Source organism: Piliocolobus tephrosceles, chromosome 1, assembly GCF_002776525.5.
Source record: "Piliocolobus tephrosceles isolate RC106 chromosome 1, ASM277652v3, whole genome shotgun sequence".
Lineage (NCBI taxonomy): Eukaryota > Metazoa > Chordata > Mammalia > Primates > Cercopithecidae > Piliocolobus > Piliocolobus tephrosceles.
Genome location: NC_045434.1, coordinates 189537494 through 189549648, shown reverse-complemented (window position 1 = coordinate 189549648; position 12155 = coordinate 189537494). Strand labels below are relative to the sequence as shown.

Here is a 12155-nt window from a genome sequence, read left to right as displayed (position 1 = left end):
AAAAGACTGGGGAACCATCTGTCGATTCATGATAATAATAACAATAAACAGACAGGAATCAAGTACTTACTAAGTGTTACAGGATCATTATTACAAACAAATACTTTAATCTGCACAGCTACCCTGGGAGAGAAATGCAACTATCCTTGTTTTACAGATGAGGAAACTGGGGCTCAGAGAGGGGAGAGAATTGCCCTGGGTCACACAGCTAGGCAGAATATGTGCTGTGACTCAAAATGACTGGATTCAGATTAGCAAGGGAAGGGGAGCAAGCAGCCCAGGAAGGGGAGGAGGCAGGAGCAAGGCAGGCTGCTCCTGGTGTCCTTGGGACAATGGGCTGCCTGCCTGGCTGGGGAGGCAGTTTGTGCCTGGGAGTTGGGAGATTTAGACCAGGTAGGTAGGAAGGTCACAGTTAGAGGAGAGCTTCCTAATGTTAGGCTGGGGGTGGGACAGAGGGGTGGGAGGTGGGGGAAAGTGGAAGTGCCAGAGCAGGGGAGTGACAGGTGCTGGATGGGGTTCTCAGGTGACCCAATAGGAAGCCTGAGACAGAGGGGAGGGGCAGGCAGGAAGCTGCTAGAATCCAAGGGCTAGGTCCCTGGGGGCACCCCTCCCATCTGGACATAAAGGGCTTTGGTGCTGGCAGAGGAGCCAGAGTGACTTCACAGGCCCCACAGACAAAGGAAGGGGCCCAGCCAACCAGGCTGCTGCTCTCTGAACTCCCCAGGGGCCTCTGCTCTGGGCAGGATGTTGGAGCACAGGCTGTTCCTCCCTCAGCCCCTCTCTGGCAGGCAGCTTTCTCTGGGGCAGTGGTTCTCAGCTGGGCCAATTTTGCTTCCCAGAGACATTTGGCAAAGTCTGGAGACATTTTTGGTTGTTACAACTGAGTGGGGTGGCTACTGGCATCTAGTGGATAGAGGCCAGGGATGCCACTAAACATCCTGCAGTGCACAAGGCGGGGCCCTGCAACAAGGAATGGTCCAGCCTCCGGTATCAATGGGGCTGAGGCTGAGAAACCCTGCACTGGGGTGACGGCAAGTTCCACATCCCTTTGCTCACTTGTGAGGGAGTTGAGAAGGGAACACTAGTATCTCTGTTTCACAGAGGAAGAAGCCAAAGCTCAGAGGAGGCACTGATTTGTCCCAGGCTGTGCAGCAAGTTTCTTCAGTCAACAAATATTTACTAAGCACCTACTTTATGCGAGGCACTATTCTAGAAACAGAACTGGGAGTAGGACCCATTCATTCTTTAGGCATTCAGCGACAAACATTTGCTGTGCTGGCTGCTGGGAGTGAATCAGACCTGGCCCCTGACCCTCAGAGTTCACAGTCTAGAGAGTGAGAAAGCCACACAGACAATGACAAGACAGTGAGACTAGGTAAGCCTAGGTTGCCTTGAGAAATCTGGGAAGGCTTCTCAGGGGAAGTGTTTATAAACTAAGATGCCAAGGAGAGTAAGAGTTGGCCATCAAAGACTAAGGATTGTGTAGAGGGCTCCAGCCAAAGGGAACGGCATGTGCAAACGTGTAGACGAGGGAGAATATGGCTCATTTAAGATCTGAAGATGGGCAGGGTGTGGTGGCTCACGCCTGTAATACCAGCACTTTGGGAGGCTGAGACTAAGTTCTAGGAGGCAAAAGCACATCCAAGGCTCCGATTCCCTCCCCAGTCACTGACCCAGGAGAGCCCTGGAGCAGGGAGCTTGAGTAAAACTCCTTCTAGCCTCAGCTGCCACCTGCTCCACGTCTGTCACAGCTCGGAGAGGCAGTCCAGGTACCTCAGCCTGGCATTCAAGGCTGTATAGGATCTGGGGCCTACCAGCTTCTCATTCTCTCTTCCGTTATCTTGCTCAGCTATAGGAACCATCTTTAGATCTTTTTTTTTTTTAAATTAAATTAAAAAAAAATTTTTTTTTTTTTTGAGGCCAGGCGCGGTGGCTCATGCCTATAATCCCAACACTTTGGGAGGCCAAGGTGGGCGGATCACGAGGTCAGGAGTTCAAGACCACCCTGGCCAACATGGTGAAACCCCGTCTCTACAAAAAATACAAAAATTAGCTGGGCGTGGTGGTGGGTGCCTGTAGTCCCAGCTACAGTGGGGCTTTGGTGCCCACTTACTCTACTTTCTCTGGGCTCTTGGCGATGAACTGTCTGGACTCCCAGCAGAGCTGGCTCTCAGCCACGCAGCAGATCGCAGTCAAGGCTGTCACTCCTGCAACTCCCTCTCCTACATCCTTAATTCTGTCCCCTCTACTGGATCTTTCCAATAATCTCACCGATATGCTGTATTTCTTCTATCATAAAAAACAGCACTACCGCATTCTCTCTCCTTTGCTTGAGTAAAACTCCTTTAAAGCATTGCCTCCACCTCTCTTGGACCAGCTCCAACCAGGCTTTGGCCCCTATTGCTCCACCCAACCAGCTCTCATCAAGGCCACCAATGACTTCCTTGTTATTAAACCTGGAGAATAGTCTGTTCTGAGTTCTCTCACGCTTGGCTCAGCAGCCTTTGTCACCATTAGCCACTCTCTCCTGGAAACGCTTCCTCCAGGCTTCGAGGATATACCTGGGTTGCCCTCCTATCCCTCCGTCTACTCCTTCTAGGTCTCCTTGGCTGGGTCCCCCTCCTGTCCCTGACTTCTAGGAGTGTCCCGGGGCTCCTGATGTTAGGGCAGCGCTCTGTCTTTTCTATCTACCCCCACTTCCTAGGTGATCTTGTCCAGGCTCATTAAATGCTATCCATATGCTAATGATGCCGGTGCTGACCTTCCTCTTGTATTGCTGGCTTGTCATCCCTACTGCATTTTCAACATCAGCACTGAGATATCTAATTGGCATCACCAACCTTACAGGCTTACAGCTTCATCCTTTTAGTCACTTTGGCTGAAATAATTGCTATCTCCCTTGTCTTCTTTCTTTCACGCCTGGATTTGCTAATCCACTAGCAAATCCTGTTGGTTGTCCCTACAAAATATGTCCTAAATCCTACCCCTTCACACCCCATCCACTACAATCACCCTGCTTCACACCCACATCACCTCTTGCGTGGATTCCCCAGTGGTCTCCTAACTCATTTCCCAGCCCCCATCCTTCACCCGCTTCAGTCTATTCTCAACCCACTAGCCAGAGGGTTCCTTAAAAAACTTAAACCATCTCACGTCACTTCACTGTTCCAAGCCCTCCACTGGCTCTCATCTCACTCAGCATAAAATCCAAAGTTCTCACAATGGCCTACAGACCCTCGTGGTCTGGCCACTGCTACTTTCTCAATCTCTTCACCTCCACCCTCCTTCTCACTCTTCTCCCTCCAGCCACGTTAGCCTCCTTGCTCTTCCTGCTTTGGAAACAGAGTGAGACTGGTGAGAGTGAGATGTGCTCCTGCCTCAGGGCCTTTGCACTTGCTGTTCCCATGCCAGGAACACTCTTCCTCCAGATACCTACGTGGCTCACTCTCCTTCAGCCCTTGACTCTAATGCCTCCTTCTCAGTGCAGGCTGGTTCCTGGACCACCTGTCTAAAATCTCCATCCTGTCTCACCTTTCCCAGCCCCCTTCCTTATTCTTTGTCAGTATCTAATATGCTCTGTATTTTTCTAATTTACTTTTGTCTACTGTCTGTCTCACACCCTAGGATGTAAGATGTGTGAGGGCAGGGTTTTACCTGTTTTGCTCACTGTGGTATCTCCAGCACCTAGAACAGTTCCTGGTGTGATCTGTTATATACCCCGCTGTATAGAAGGAGCCTATGAAGTGTCCAGGCCTCAGTCATTTCATCTGGAGAATGGGTTTGCTAATGGAACCTACCTCATGGTTTTTTGTTTTTTTCTTTTTTTCCTTTTTTTTCTGAGATGGAGTCTTGCTGTGTTGCCCAGGCTGGAGTGCAGTGGCTCAATCTCAGCTCACTGCAACCTCTGCCTCCTGGATTCAAGCAATTCTCCTGCCTCAGCCTCTTGAGTAGCTGGGATTACAGGTATGCACCACCACACCCAGCTAATTTTTGTATTTTTAGTAGAGACAGGGTTTCACCATGTTGACCAGGCTGGTCTCAAACTCCTGACCTCATGATCCACCCACCTCAGCCTCCCAAAGTGCTGGGATTATAGGCGTGAGCCACCACGCCCGGCCATCTCATGGGGTTTTACAAAGGTTCACTGAGCTGAGTGATTGTGCAGGTGCCCAGGACAGGTCCCAGAACATACTAGGTGCTCCGCAAGGCACTCTGCTCATTCACCCCAGCTGCCCCATGCTGTGTTTAGGACAGAGGGCTGGGCTGGGCTGGGCTGGGACCATGATGACCCACGCCTTACCTGGGTGGATGTCCTGGAACAGGGACTTCCAGATGGTGTACTGCAGGGGGCCTGTGTACTTGGAAGTCGGGAAGTCTTCATATGTGAGGTTGGTCTCATGGATTTTTCCCTTGAGCCTGGAAGGAGAGCAGGAAAGGAGGCTGCACCAGGGACTGGATTCCTGCCCCAATGCTAGGGGCCCCACAGCCGCCTTCAGGGCAGCTGGCATAGGATGTGATCATGAGTCCCATAAGTCTGTGGGACTCAGATTCAAGTGCCTGCTTCTGCTGCGTCTGGCCTCTCTAACCATTCCCTCAGTCTTCTCATCTTTAAAATGGGTGCTATGCTAGCATCAGCCTTCTAGGCTTTTTGTGAGAATTACGTGGCATAACATATACAGATGCTCAGCACAGTGCTTGGCTCATGATCAACGCCAAATTCATGATCTTAGCAATCAGCGTTGATCACCGACAAACCAATGACTAAGTGTTATTACTACTAAGGGAAGCTTTGGGGTCACAGAGACCTAGGCTTGAATCCTGGCTTACCAGTTACCAGATGGGGGGCCTTGGCCAACCGATGTAGCTTTTTGGAGCCTCAGTTTTTTTCTTTCTTTTTTTTTTTTTTGCGACGGATTCACTTGTTGCGACGGATTTCACTTGTTGCCCAGGCTGAAGTGCAATGGCGTGATCTTGGCTCACCGCAACCTCTGCCTCCTGGGTTCAAGAAATTCTCTTGCCTCAGTCTCCTGAGTAGCTGGGACTACAGGCGCCCGCCACCATGCCCGGCTAATTTTTGTATTTTTTTTTAGTAGAGACGGAGTTTCACCATGTTGGTCAGGCTGGTCCTGAACTCCTGATCCACCCACCTCGGCCTCCCAAAGTGCTGGGATTACAGGCATGAGCCACCGCGCCCAGCAGGAGCCTCAGTTTCTACATGCATGAAATGATGATGACAGTGGTAACTACTTTCAAAGGGACTGAGAGGGTTACAGTATATAAAGCCTTTATATAATGTCATGTAATGCCAACATTATCATAAATAAAATAATATCTATTTATATTATATGATTGTAAACACTATTAAATGTTATCTACTGTCTATAATGTATACATAATATATGACATATATAATAATGTAAACACATGAAGTCTTTATTCCCAGATCCTTTCTCTCCTGCACCCCTAGAGCCAACACAGCAGGGTCAAAGCGGCTGCCCTCTAGATGGTTTTCAAACTGTGTCCCTCACCATTGCTGCTGCTCCTCTAGTTCAAGCCTCATTGGCTTCATACTCAAGGCTTCATGCTCCTACCCATAGCAGACGTCCCATAAATGTTTGATGAAGATTTGAATGAAAGAATTCTCTGCTAAGGATCCCACCTGCCTCCACTCCCATTGCCCAGCATGGGTTGAGGAGGGGACGGTCAGCTGGGGAGGGCCCCTGGCAGGTGGCACTTACCGCTCGGACAGCGAGGCCACCCCGGCCAGGAAGGTGTGCCGGTCGGTTTCGGCTAGCCGCTCCTGCAGGATCTGGGCTCCCTCCTGCACCTTGCGCAGCTGCTGGCTGTAGCGCTGGACTTTCTGCTCGATGTCGGTCAGTGTGCGGGCCGTGTCCGCCTCCAGCTCCTCCAGCATGGCCTTCTGGCGCTCACGCAGCAGCCGGTGCAGCCGCTCGAAGGCCTCGCCGATAGTGGTCCGCAGGCTCTTGGTGGAAGACTGTGGGGGACAGTCGTCAGGGGTTATGGCTGGGGGAGCAGATGGAGTGATCTCTGGGTGAGAGGAGGAAATTGAGAGCCTTGACACGCAGAGAGGAAAGGGTGGGAAAGGGCACGCGTGGTGTGGGGAATGTCACATGCAAAGGCATCGTGGTAGGAAAGGATGGGCACGTTCCATGTGGTCCATTAAATAGCTAATGAAATGGCCCAGGTGAGAAAATGAGGCTTGAACTAGAGGAGCAGCAGCAATGGTGAGGAACACGGTTTGAGAAACATCTAGAGGGCAGCCTCTTTGACTCTGCTGTGTTGGCTAGAGGGGTACAGAAGAGAAAGGAGCTGGGGATAATGCCCAGGTTTCTGGCTTGGGGGTAGGAGGGATGAGGGAGCTGGAGTGAGGGCTAGGGGGCAGGGTGAAGATATTCTCTCAGGGACATAGTGAAGTCTTTATTTTTTTTTTACTTTTATTATTATTATTTTTTTGAGATGGAGTTTTGCTCGTCACCCAGGCTGGAGTGCAATGGCGCGATCTCGGCTCACTGCAACCTCTGCCTCCTGGGTTCAAGCGATTCTCCAGCCTCAGCCTCCCTAGTAGCTGGGATTACAGGAGCCCGCCACTATGCCTGGATAATTTTTGTATTTTTAGTAGAGATGGGGTTTCACCATGTTGGCCAGGCTGGTCTCAAACGCCTGACCTTAGGTGATGTGCCCATCTTGGCTTCCCAAAGTGCTGGGATTACGGGCGTGAGCCATTGCGCCCAGCTGAAGTCTTTATTTTTAAAAAATCATTCATGGAGCTCATTCAGGGGGCTCAAGGAAAGATGACAAGGAGATCACATACATCAAAGAGCTTTGTAAATTGCAACGTGCTGAGAAAACCTTGGTGGTTACTCGCTGTGTCCCGTTACCTCCAGGACCCTCTGGCTAAGGAACAAGAACTGGTGTTATGGACAGGATCAGGGAGGTAAGCATGAACTTTCACGGTTTTCTGTGCCCCCACGGGCACTGTGAGGCTCAGGAAGGGTGAAGAAGTGAAGGGCACAGGTTTGGTGCCCGAGAGCCCGCGTAAGGATTCTAGCTCTGGGTCTCTAGCTATGGCAACGTCAGTTGCCTAAGAGCTATGAACCTTAGTTTTCTTATCCGTGAAAGGGGTAACAAAACCTGCACTGTAGGATCGTGGTGAAGATGAAATGAGGAGGTGGTATGTGACACACCCCATGGCGCAGAGAAAGAGCCTGGTTATTGAAGAGTGCAATTCTAATAAGCGTTTCCTGGAAGTCTTCATTGAGACCCAGCTTCTGAGCTGGGCCCTGAGGGATGGGCAGGATGTCAGTTGTGGGTGGGGGGGAACAGGCAGAGGGAGCCGCATGAGGAAGGGCTTAGCGTCAGGACAACACGGGCTACAGAAGTGCGGCCAGGCTGCAGCAGCATGTGGGGCCTGCCTCTGCAATTTTACTTTGTGGGATTCTGGCTGTGAGTTCATGGAGTCAGAAACCCCACTGTGTTCAGTGCCCAGGGCTCTGTGGGAGGCTCCACAAAGGCTCAATTAGGGCCTGTTCCCTCCCTGATGTGCGGCTGCTGGCCTGCAGGAAGAACTGCTGGCGGCGGGCCAGCCTTGCTGCGCATGCCCACCCAGAATGTCAGGCAGACAAAGGGGCGCGGAGGAGACGCTGGGGATGCACAGCCAGGCTGCCGTGGCCTTCCTGAGCCCCCTCACCCGGGGAGGGTAGAGGCTTTTGCAGTGGCATGTTGCTGATAGGGAAGATGGGGTCCGGCATCCCTGCACCACCTGGAGCTGCCCTCCACAGGTGCCCAGACTCCACAGCTGCTCATCTGGCTCCTCCTAGACCATTCTGCAGCAGCACTTAGCCCACTGGCCACCCTCTCCTAGTTGAAAGTTCTGCTTTGCCTCCCATCTCTGTGACTGCTGCCTCTCTGCCTCCCATGTTCCTTGGGGCTCATCCAGGTCAGCGCCTTCCATCCTCACCCTCTATACCCGCCCTCATTTTCAGCTCGAACTGCTTTAAGGATGGTTTTCAAGTCCATATGGATGGCCTTGCCTGTCTCCCGAGTGCCACACCCATTTTTCCAATGGTCTCCCCAACACATCCCCCTGGGGTCCCACAGGTCTTTCCAACTCACTTGATCTACAAGTCAACTCTTGTCTTTGCCAGCAAACTCACTGTCAGAGTAATCCTTCTAAAGTGCCAACTGGATCACAGACGAACCTGAGTTTTGGAACCTTCCTTAGCTCCTTGACGTGCAGTAAAATACCAAACTCTTTAGTCTGGCATTCAGGGACCTTCTCAATTTAACCCCAGCTTACCTCCCTAGTGCCACTGCATTGCAACTCCACCTGCCTAGAATGACCCTACCCAAACCCTGTATTCAACTGGCAAACTCCTACTCATCCTGCAAGACCTAGCTTGAAAGTGACCTCCTCAGAGATAACTTTCCTCTCTTACAGGCAGTTGGATGTTCCCAGAGCCTTTTGTCAATAGTCTTAATACATTGTCCCACATTTTCTGTCTCCCTGGCTAGTGAGTAAGCTCCTGCTGGGTAGGACTGACATCTACTTTGGCTCTGCACCCCTGTGCCCATCCCAGGGCCTGGTACAAGGCTGGCAATCAGGAGCTCCTTGAGGGGTGAAGGAGGGAAGGAGGGCAGAGTCTTGTCCAAGACTGCTCTGCAGAGTTGGGTGCAGGCTCCATCTTTTTTCCAGGCTGGGGTTTCAATGTCTCAAGGACGGACGATGGGAGGGAAAGGGAGGAAGGCAGGGACAGGGCAGCCAGCAGTGGAACATCAGAGTGACAGCCACCCCTGGAGCCCCAAGTACATTCCCGATGAGTCCTACTGACCTACCCAGCTTGCTGACCACAAAGCCATAGCTCTTCCAGGATACTCCAGGAGACATCCCAGCTGGAATATGCACTGGACTCTGACAGGACTGGATGGTAAACTCCCAAGTTGCCATTTACTGGCTGTGGGACTTCAGGTTGGTCACTCAACCTCTCTGTGCCTCAGTTTCCTCACTGATAAAATTGAGATAACAACAGTTCCTACCTGGGACGATTTTTTTTCTTTCCTGTTTGTTTGTTTGCTTTGAGATGGAGTCTCACTCTTGTCACCCAGGCTGGAGTACAGTGGCTCGATACTGGCTCACTGCAACCTCCACCTCCTGGATTCAAGTGATTCTCCTGCCTCAGCCTCTAGAGTAGCTGGGATTACAGGCACCCACCACCACGCTCAGCTAATTTTTGTATTTTTAGTAGAGACGGGGTTTCACCGTGTTGGCCAGGCTGGTCTTGAACTTCTGACCTCAGGTGATCTGTCCGCCTCAGCCTCCCAAAATGCTGGGATTACAGGCATGAGCCACCACACCCAGCCAATTTTTTTTTTCTTTTCACTCACATTTTTTTGTAACTACTTATTGTGTGCCAGACACTGTGCTAGGTTTTAGGGAATCCTGCTCTCATGGAGGTGACATTCTGTGGGTTGGCAGGATAATGAAGGGGAACATGATTCTCAGCAAAGAGAAAAGTTCTGCTCAACTGGTGTACCCCATTTATTCTAGTTCTTTCTAGGGCAGAGTCACCCTTTCCCCAACCCCCTCCTGTCAGCTCTGTGGCTGGGGAAACAGCCCCCACCCCAACCCACCACATCCCTTGGAGCACCCTGGGGCCTGGAGGTGCTGGGGCCCTTTCAGAAAAACACCCTGCCAAGAATGCATCACTCTGCCAGGGCGCCGACCAAGGAAAACACAGGGTCTGAGGAGGGAGATCAGACAGGCCCTCAGGCCGGGCCATTGGAGGGGCAGGCACAGCAGGAAAGCCGAGTCAGGCACCAGGTGAAATATGACCTCCAAAGCATCCATAGGCATTTCTTGTATAAACACCCCAGTCCAGACAGGAAGTGGGGCTGGGGGAACTGGAGGGGGACGTGGCCCCACAGGACCCCCCAGAGGCAGACAGATGGACAGGAAAGCGGGGGAGGAAGAGGTCAGTGGAGAAAAACAAAGACGGGATGGGGCATGGAGAGAAGAGAAGAGAGTGCTGCTGGGGAGAAGGAACAGACCATAATACTCCCCTCTCGTCCAGAGAGAGGCTTCCATTTGCTTCTCATCATCCGAGAGGTACAGAATCACCAGACAGATGGGGAAACTGAGGCTGTGAGAAGCAATGAGGCCAGCATCCTGTGACTGTTTATCGCCTGTTGCCCACTGAAGGTCCTGCCCAGAGGCACTCTGGAATGTTCTGTGAAGAATTGTTTGTCATGACCTTCCTGAGACCCCACAGTGGGTTGGTGGCCAAGCTGGGGCACAGATCTGGGTTTCCAGTGGTGTCTCCAGGCCCCCGGATGACCTCCAGAGGCCCGGCGCATTCCTAAGGCTCTGCTGCAGCTTCTGCTGACAGAGCAGGGTCAGCCTGAAATCACCCCAGGCCTCACGACACAGAGTCACTGTACAGTGGGGACTCCACCCGGCCCTTCCGGTCCCAGAGTGCTGAACTGAGCCTGGCATTCCCCACTGGACAGATGGGAAGGCTGGGGGTCCAGAAAAGCATGCAATTTACCCAAAGTCACACAGTGAGTTAGTGGTGGGATCAGAACCCATGTCCTTCTCAGGTCAGTGGAAAGGTTTATTTGTTTGTTTGTTTGTTTGTTTATTTCCCAAACCATGGTAGCCAGAGACTGCAGAGTTTGGCCCTACCTTTCAGAGTCCGTATCCCATGGCCTGAGCTTAAGGGGAGATGATACCAGGGCTGGGCCACCTCTGGAGGGCTTTGAGGGGACATGCTCAGGATTGACTCCTAGGCAATAGGCTCATTCATTCATTCATTCATTTTAGAGACAGGGTATCACTGTCATCCAGGCTGGAGTGCAGTGGCATGATCATGGCCTACTGCAACCTCAAACTCCTGGACTCAGGCGATCCTCCCATCTGTCTCAGTCTCCAGAGTAGCTGGGACTACAGGCATGTGTCACCACACCTAGCTATATTCAATTATTATTATTATTATTTATTTATTTTTTTTGTAGAGAAGACATCTCTCTATCTTGGCCAGGCTGGTCTCAAACTCCTGGGCTCAAGCCATCATCTCGTCTTGGCCTCTGAAGAGACTGGGACTACAAGTGTGTGTCACCACACCAGGGTTGGGCGTTTTTAAAAAGGGGAGAGGAAAAAGAGACTGAGCACATTCCTCGGCCCTTCAGGACGCCGGGGTGGGCGGGGGCGGCGGTTTCCGGAGGATCCCTGAACCCGCCTCAACTTCCACCCAAAGTGGCAAGGGAGAAATGGCCCCATCCTTAAGCCAGAGACCAGCCCAAATCCTTACCGCCAGTCACGATGGGGGTGGGTCCCGCCCCATTTAACTTAACGGACGCCCCACCATCTTCCCCACCCTGCCCCTTCTCACTCCAGGTTTGGCTCCTTGAAGCCCAGTTTCCGGGCACACCCGAGGCCCCGCCCCTCTTCCCCAGCTAGCCCCGCCCCTCGAAGACCTGCCCTCATCTCTGTCGGCCCCGCCCCTGCGCCCGGGCCAGGCTCACCTTGGTCTCCGCCAGTTGTCGCTTGAGCAGCTGCAGCGCCTCAGTGTGCTCCCGCTCGCTGTCTTGAAGGGCCTGAAGTTGTTCCTTCAGCTCCCTCTGAAACACACACACGGCCAGGATGGGGGCGGGGGCCGCGCCTGGCCCAGGCATTCATCCCTGACCACTGCCAGGCGCTGAGAGTTAGCCTGGCCTCTGTCCCCACCTCCAACACTTGCCTCCCGTCACAGTTCAACCACTAGCAAGTCCTGTAGAGTCTGTCTCCTAAATACCTCCAGAATCCGTCCCTATCTTTCACCTGCATCTTTGCAACAGCCTCCTCCTCTTTGGCTAACCTAGAGCCTTCTGTGACAACCAACCTCCACATACACACTCTCCAGCTCCCCACACTTGGCCCTGGATCCCCGCTTAGAATTAAGGCAGGGGTCTCCAGCCCCCAGACCACAGATGGGTATCGGTCCGCAGCTTGTTAGGAACCTGGCCGCACAGCAGGAGCTGGGCAGTGGCGGGGAGGGGCAAACCTTCTTCTGTATTTACAGCCGCTCCCCATCGCTGGCATTACCACCTGACTCCACTTCCTGTCAGATCAGTGGTAGCATTAGATTCTCATAGGAGCGTGA

General features: G+C 52.4%; 1 protein-coding gene across 1 annotated transcript in view; it reads right to left on the bottom strand.

Annotated features, from left to right (window-relative positions):
• Positions 1–12155, bottom strand: part of TRIM62 (tripartite motif containing 62) — a 35240-nt gene that overhangs the window by 7236 nt on the left and 15849 nt on the right. Inside the window, exons 2-4 of the mRNA XM_023232205.2 lie at positions 11539–11634; positions 5739–5995; positions 4301–4416 (exon numbers count right to left, since the gene is read on the bottom strand). Of these exons, the coding sequence (XP_023087973.1) occupies positions 4301–4416; positions 5739–5995; positions 11539–11634 (469 nt within the window). The remainder of the gene's footprint in view (positions 1–4300; positions 4417–5738; positions 5996–11538; positions 11635–12155) is intronic.